The sequence below is a fragment of the Coenobita brevimanus genome, chromosome 11 (assembly GCF_032717465.1).
Source record: "Coenobita brevimanus isolate Jiangsu-jjx chromosome 11, ASM3271746v2, whole genome shotgun sequence".
In the NCBI taxonomy this organism is placed as follows: domain Eukaryota; kingdom Metazoa; phylum Arthropoda; class Malacostraca; order Decapoda; family Coenobitidae; genus Coenobita; species Coenobita brevimanus.
In genome coordinates, this window is record NC_136964.1 from 10,409,096 (window position 1) to 10,416,595 (window position 7,500).

Consider the following 7,500-nt stretch of genomic DNA (forward strand, 5'->3'; position numbering starts at 1 on the left):
ACATACATACATTCATACATGTAGGTTTAAAAGGTTTACCTCAAGCAAATTATGCAATATAAATCGCTATGGATGAGATGTCACGGTCTCTTTAAAGCTACGATAATACGGCTTACAGAGAGAGAGAGAGAGAGAGAATGAGAAAAAATGACAATAATAATGTTAGAGTGGGATAATAATAATAATAATAATAATAATAATAATAATAATAATAACAATAATAATAATGCTAGAGAGAGAGAGAGAGAAACACTCACCTAGAAATCGCTTATGAACGGAGATGTCTGAGTCTTCTTCTTCTTCGTCTTCCACACTACCCGGCATTCCGTCCTCCCACCTCACCTCTTCTGCCATGTCTTCAAACTCCTCGTCGCCTCGCTTGCCATACCACTTGCCATTTCTTGCCAAGGACGCGATGGTCTTCTTGCCATACGGGTTGCCATTACGCGCGAGAGACTGGATATTCCGCTTCATGTCTTCGAACGCTCCGTAAGAGTTTCCGTTCCTCGCGAAAGACTGGATATTTCGCTCCGTTTCGTCGTATCCGGCATCATCTCGCTTGCCGTACAGGTTTCCATTCCTCGCTAGGGACTGGATGCTTCGTTTTTCATCATCGTAATCGTCATCCTGCCGTTTTCCATAGAGATAGCCATTCCTAACGAGAGATTCAATGTTTCTCTTCTCCTCCTCCTCCAGGTCTCTCTCCGGTTCGTCGTCTCGGGGCTCAGACTTTCTCATGGAGCCCAGGAGGAGAAGCGCCTGATTGTTCCTCCTCAACAGACTCTGGCGGTGTCTCTGTCGGAGGAGATCCCGTTGCAGTTTCATCCGCAGCAGTCGCTCGAGGTACATGGACCTGTCCCGGGGAGAGTTTAGGGCATCACGGCGGTTTTGGCGGGCCCGAGAGTAAGGGTAGGGCATGTTGTTACTGCGTGCAAGGGCTCCGATGTACCGCTTGCGTCTCACGTAGCTCCCTGTTTCGCCATCCGTTGATCCAGAGGTTACAAAACTTGACTGTCGGTTCTTGAAAAACGATCCAATATGACGTTTATCTGCTGCCTGGTCATCTGCAACGAAAGAAGACTGTCTGTTCCTGAAGAAAGAACCAATGTGCCGCTTGCCTGCCGACTGATCATCAACAAATGGAGACTGTCGATTTCTGAAGAAGGATCCAATATGGCGTTTGTCAGCTGCCTGATCGTCAACAAAGGAAGATTGTCTGTTCCTGAAGAGTGATCCAATATGTCGCTTGTCTGCACTCTGATCACCATCAATAAGCGATGACTGTCGGTTTCTGAAGAAGGATCCAACGTGGCGCTTATCCACCTCCCAATCAGATGGCCCAAATCCCAGCCGTGAACTCTTTAGAAGTGATGAAAAATGGCGTTTGCCCTGCGAATACCTGCTTCTCATCAGTGACGCTATGTGCCTCTTGTCGGCGCTACTGAACAGCGACGCCAGATGCCTTTTGTCTACGTCATCGAGGGTGTTGTTCAGGGCTTCCCAAAAAAGGTCTTCATCTTCAGCATCATCATCTTCCATATCTTCAGGAACATCTGATTTTTTGAGAATGGATGCATAATAACGCTTGTCAATGTTCTCTTCATCACTGAGGATATCTTCAGGTGGGTTAGAATCAATAAGGAAGTCCCGCTTGCCCTGTGGATAGCTATTTCCTGCATACCTCATCAGGGAAGCCAAATGTCTCTTAGCCATTTCCGAATCAGCTTCACGTTCCGCAGCCAGGAGAGATGCCAGGTAGTGCTCCTCCTGGGTCAGGGCACCAGTGGAGGGGTCACTTCGACGGGGTTTGAAAAGAGATGCCAAATACCGCTTGTCTTCGCTCGTCAGCACCTCAGACAAGTCATCATCGTAATCTTTCTTGCCTCTCAAAAGTGAAGCAATGTGTCGTTTATCTTCAGAAAGTGTCAAATCATCATACTCTTTCTTGCCTCTCAAAAGCGAAGCAATGTGTCGTTTATCTTCAGAAAAAGTCAAATCGTCATACTCTTTCTTGCCTCTCAGAAGTGATGCAATGTGTCGCTTGTCTTCTAAGAGCGTCAAGTCATCATCATAATCCTTCTTGCCTCTCATCAGTGAAGCAATGTGCCGTTTGTCTTCAGAGAGAGTCAAATCTTCATCGTAATCTTTCTTGCCTCTCATGAGCGATGCAATGTGTCGCTTGTCTTCAGAAAGCACTGAGTTGTCATAGTCCTTTTTCCCTCGCATAAGTGAAGCAATGTGTCGTTTGTCTTCAGAAAGCGCGTCGGGTGTATCATCGTCATCTTTCTTTCCTCTCATAAGTGAAGCAATGTGTCGCTTATCCTCAGAGAGTGTCATGTCACCGTAATCCTTCTTCCCTCTCATTAGTGAAGCAATGTGTCGCTTGTCTTCGGAGAGTGTCATGTCATCGTAATCCTTCTTTCCTCTCATAAGTGAAGCAATGTGTCGTTTATCCTCAGAGAGTGTCATGTCATCGTAATCCTTCTTTCCTCTCATTAGTGATGCAATGTGTCGCTTGTCTTCGGAAAGCATTGAATCGTCGTTATCCTTCTTGCCTCGCATAAGTGAAGCAATGTGTCGTTTATCCTCAGACAGTGCCAAGTCGTCATACTCCTTCTTTCCCCTCATAAGTGAAGCAATGTGTCGCTTGTCTTCGGAAAACATTGAATCGTCATTATCCTTCTTCCCCCTCATAAGTGAAGCAATGTGTCGTTTATCTTCGTACAGCGTTGAATCATCGTAATCCTTTTTCCCCCTCAGGAGTGAAGCAATGTGTCGCTTATCTTCGGCAAGTGTGTCAGTCAATCCGTCATCATCTTTTTTGCCTCTCATAAGTGAAGCAATGTGTCGCTTACCTTCGGAAAGTGTTGAATCATCGTAATCCTTTTTCCCCCTCAGGAGTGAAGCAATATGTCGCTTGTCTTCGGAAAGTACATCATCTTTTTTGCCTCTCATAAGTGAAGCAATATGTCTTTTGTCTTCCGAAGCAAAAGACTCATCATAATCTTTCTTCCCTCTCATCAGTGAAGCAATATGTCTTTTGTCTTCAGAAACAAGAGATTCATCATATTCCTTCTTCCCTCTCATCAGTGAAGCAATATGTCTTTTGTCTTCCGAAGCAAAAGACTCATCATAATCTTTCTTCCCTCTCATCAGTGAAGCAATATGTCTTTTGTCTTCCGAAGCAAAAGACTCATCATATTCCTTCTTCCCTCTCATCAGTGAAGCAATATGTCTCTTGTCTTCAGAAAGCAAACCATCTTCATAATCTTTCTTCCCTCTCATCAGTGAAGCAATATGTCGCTTGTCTTCCGATAGTGCATCCTCCGAACCATCCTCTTTTTTACCTCTCATGAGTGATGCAATGTGTCGTTTATCTTCAGACAGCAGGGAGTCAACATCATCCTTTTTGCCTCTCATCAGTGAAGCAATGTGCCGTTTATCTTCAAAAAGCGCATCAACTAAGTCATCACCATCTTTTTTGCCCCGCATGAGTGACGCAATGTGCCGCTTATCCTCAGAAAGCATATCCATTGAGTCATCCGAGTTCTTGTGCTTCATCAGAGAGGCCAAATATCGCTTTTCGACGTCAGCATCATCACTCCGCAGTTCTCGGTTCCTCATCAATGCTGACAAGTGGCGTTTAACAAGCTCTTCATCGACGTCGTCCAGGGAGTCGGGAGCAAAATCATAGAAGCGCTTTTGTTGGTTCTGATTACCGGAATAAAACTTCTGCGAGTAACTTGGGCTTTTGAGAAGAGAGGCAAAGTAGCGTTTGTCAGCCGCAAAGAACGGAACCCTGTCACTTTTTAGCAACGACCCAATATGTCTCTTTTGCTGATTATCAAAAATGTTGTTAAGATATGCAGTGTGGGGAGGGGTGTTAGACTTTAGAAGTGATGCATAATATCTCTTGTTTACATCTGACTCTGGTTTGAAGGAATCAAGAGTTGACGCGAAGTACCGTTTGCCGTAGTTTCTGATGAAGGATGGAGGGTTGCTCTTCATAAGTGATCCAAAATATCTCTTTTCTTGCATGTGTCTCGGGAAATCGTTGTTCCTTGCAATACTTGCCAGGTGCCGCTTGTCGACATCCTGAGCTTCTGGTGCGATGGTGGTGGAGTCCGAAGTGCTTTGGCCCTGAGAGTCATTTACATTACTGGAAGACGTGGTTGATGAGTCTTTGGTCACACCTGTGGCTTTATCCTTGGCACCCTTTTCAGCTTCTGGGACTCCACCAGCTTCACTCACCACACTTCGCTTATCTGGAATCCTCAGGCTTTTGGAATCCCTGGAGGACAAGGCATTGGTGAAGTTACTGGACTTTTTGACAGTGTGTGGGAGGTTGTTTGCTGCTGCCAAGGCTGCTAGGTTCCTTTTGTGCACCGGGTTACTGCTGTCCAAGTCACCGAATGAGGACACTTGCTGGGGCTTTTGACGTAACCGAGCCTGCATGAGGAGCCGCATCATGTAGTTCTTATCCAAGGGGAGGTTGCCGGTTGAGAAGCCCCATCTGCCACTGAGAGGTTCATCAGCCAGCCATCCGTTCCCATCAACCGGGACTGGGGATCGCTTGTCCCTGTCCGGGCTGACGTCACCCGCTGTTGGGGCTCTGGTGGTTGAGAAGGTGACATCACTGGGCTTCTCAGTTTTGACTTCACTGGTGGTGGTAGTGACATCGGTGTTCTGTGGGAGAGGGAGAGAGGAAAGAAAATACATTAATTATTACAGGTTGGTGCAGGTGTCACAGGTGGGCTAATGGGCCTGATGCTAGAGAGGGGCGCCTTCATGTGGTGGCACTGATATATATATGGGTGGCTCCAGTGCCTGGTTATACAAACGTCCCTCAACCCCCTGTATTTCCCCTCGAATGGCTTCCAGTTCGTCATCCTCCTTTTGGGTGAACAGGGAGTTGAGAAATGTTCATAATCAGACAGTGCCACCACCCAGTTACATCAATGCCACTACGTGAAGGCACCCCTCTCCAGAACCAACTCAGAGCATCAATTAGTGAGGACATCAATCAGTTAATGACCCAAGGGACTTAAGCTGTTCCTAGAGGCAGACCCCATTGTTAATAATCTCAGAAAATCATCATCATCATCTTCACCATCTTTTTCTTCTTCCTTCACTCTTTCTTCTTCTTACGCCTTCATCATCACTACCATCATCACCTTCTTCTCTTTCATTTCCTGTGCCTTCTTTCTCCTGCAGCATCATCACTATCATCTTCGTCTTCCTGTCATCATTTTCTTCTTCCTCTCTTCCTTCATCATCATCATCATCAACATATTCTTCTCATCAGCATCACCCTCTTCTACATCTTTATTCCCTCCTCATCTTCCTTCCCTCTTTTTCTCCTCTGATTTATAGTTCCTCCTATTCTTCCTCCGCCTCTTCTTTCTCTTATTGCTTTCTCTCTCTCTCTCTCCCTCTCTCTCTCTCTCTCTCTCAGCTAATCATCCTCGAGAGCTCAGGCGTTCCTCAGTGCACTGCTAAGAATTTCTGTCTCTCCTCCTCTCCCTCCTTCTTCCTCTCCCTCCTACTCCTTCCTCCTCACTTTCCTCTTCCTTCATCCATCTCTTCTTTCCACTCCTCTTCCTCCTCCTCCTCTCTTCTTCTAATTCCTCTTCCCTTTTCTCAACCTTCCAACTCCTCTTCTTTCCTCTACTCTTTCTCCTCTTCCTTCCTCTTCCTCTCTCTCTCTCTCTCTCTCAGGATCTGCATATTCACTCTGTCTGTCTGTCTTTCTCTCTGTCTATCTGAATCTATTAATTCTCTCTCTCCCCCTCCCTCTCTCTCTCTCTCCCTCTCTCTCTCAAAATTTATACCCACAATATTTAAAGCTGATGATCAACGACGCATAACTCCTTTTACAACGTGGGCATTTTCTCTCTAACCCAGTCCTTTCGGATGATATTAACACTCCTTTATTATCCTGCTATTTTCAGACGATTTTATCCAGCTTAGGAGACGCTTTACTACCTGGAGGGGTTAGACAGGGCCTTCGTTAACCCCTCCACTGCTAGAAATCCCTCCTGAGTCAGATTATTTAGTCGGCAGATGGCTAAGAATTAAGTGATTCAAAGTTAATTCTTTTCCTGACCATCATTCATCTTCGCTTCCTTCGTCTTCCTCCTCCTCTTCTTCTCTTCCTTCTTCCTCTTCCTCCTCCCCCTCCTCTTCTTCTTCTTCTTCTCTTCCTCCTCTTCTTCCCTCCCTTCCTCCTCGCTTGTCTCTCCTTCCTTATCTTTCCTATTAACCCCTTCTCTTCCTTCCTACATGTCACAGTCACCAACAATCATCATCATCATCACCTCCCTCTTCCTCCTCCTCCTCTTCTTCTCTTTCTCCTTCTTCCTCTTCTCCTATTCTTCCCTTCCATCTTTTTCTCTTCTTCCTCCCTCTCTTCTACTTCTTCATTCTCCATTCTTTCTCTCTCTCTCTTTATCTATTTATATATCTATCTGCCACAAGTTTATGGAGGACACTCTCTCTCTCTCTCTCTCTCTCTCTCTCTCTCTCTCTCTCTCTCTCTCTCTCTCTCTCTCTCTCTCTCTCTCGGCATCAGAATCTCATCATTAAATCGGGTCTCAGGAAAGGGCTGCCCAATAGCTGTCCAGATCTTACTACGTAGGCAATAATAAAAGCCTGTTAAATATGAGAGAGAGAGAGAGAGAGAGAGAGAGAGAGAGTGTGTGTTCGTGTGTGTGTGTGTGTGTGTGTGTGTGTGTGTGTGTGTGTGTGTGTGTGTGTGTGTGTGTGTGTGTGTGTGTGTGTGTGTGTGTGTTCGTGTGTGTGTGTGTGTGTGTGTGTGTGTGTGTGTGTGTGTGTGTGTGTGTGTGAAAGGGTGTTGGTTGCATGTGTTTGTGTGTACGTGAAGCATTGTGTATATGTATGTATGTATGTATGTATGTAATGAAGAACTGTGTGTATGTATGCATGTACCTGTTTTTGTGTGTATGTATGCGTGCGTATGTATGTATGTGTGAGTGTTGTATGTGTATGTTCCGATATGTATGTGCTTGACGTGTGTGTGTGTGTGTGTGTGTGTGTGTGTGTGTGTGTGTGTGATGCCTTGAGTTTTATGTGCGCGTGTATACATCAACTATCCAACATACGTACACAGCTTATCGTCTTTAAGTATATCGCATACCCGGCCATAATATACGCTACCAGACTGTGAGATTAGCATACACACACGCATACATACATACATCTACGCACACATTAATATTGACACGCACACACACGCAATTACAACACACACACGCTACTCATACGTACATTCATTCACACACACACACACACACACAAGCATTCCACTACACCATCCCTCTCTCCCCTCTCTCTCTCTCTCTCTCTCTCTCTCTCTCTCTCTCTCTCTCTCCCCTATCGCTCACTCCAGCACTCCACTTTCACTCTTCTCTGTTGAATATTCCCAGGGTGGTTGTGTTGTTGACTCTCTCTCTCTCTCTCTCTCTCACACACACACACACA

The 7,500-nt window shown here is 45.6% G+C and overlaps 1 protein-coding gene across 1 annotated transcript in view; it reads right to left on the bottom strand.

The window, feature by feature from the left end:
- Window positions 1-7,500, bottom strand: part of LOC145410995 (uncharacterized) — a 71,580-nt gene that overhangs the window by 4,192 nt on the left and 59,888 nt on the right. Inside the window, exons 2-3 of the mRNA XM_080281057.1 lie at window positions 731-4,686; window positions 258-505 (exon numbers count right to left, since the gene is read on the bottom strand). Coding sequence (XP_080137183.1) covers window positions 258-505; window positions 731-4,686 — 4,204 coding nt within the window. The remainder of the gene's footprint in view (window positions 1-257; window positions 506-730; window positions 4,687-7,500) is intronic.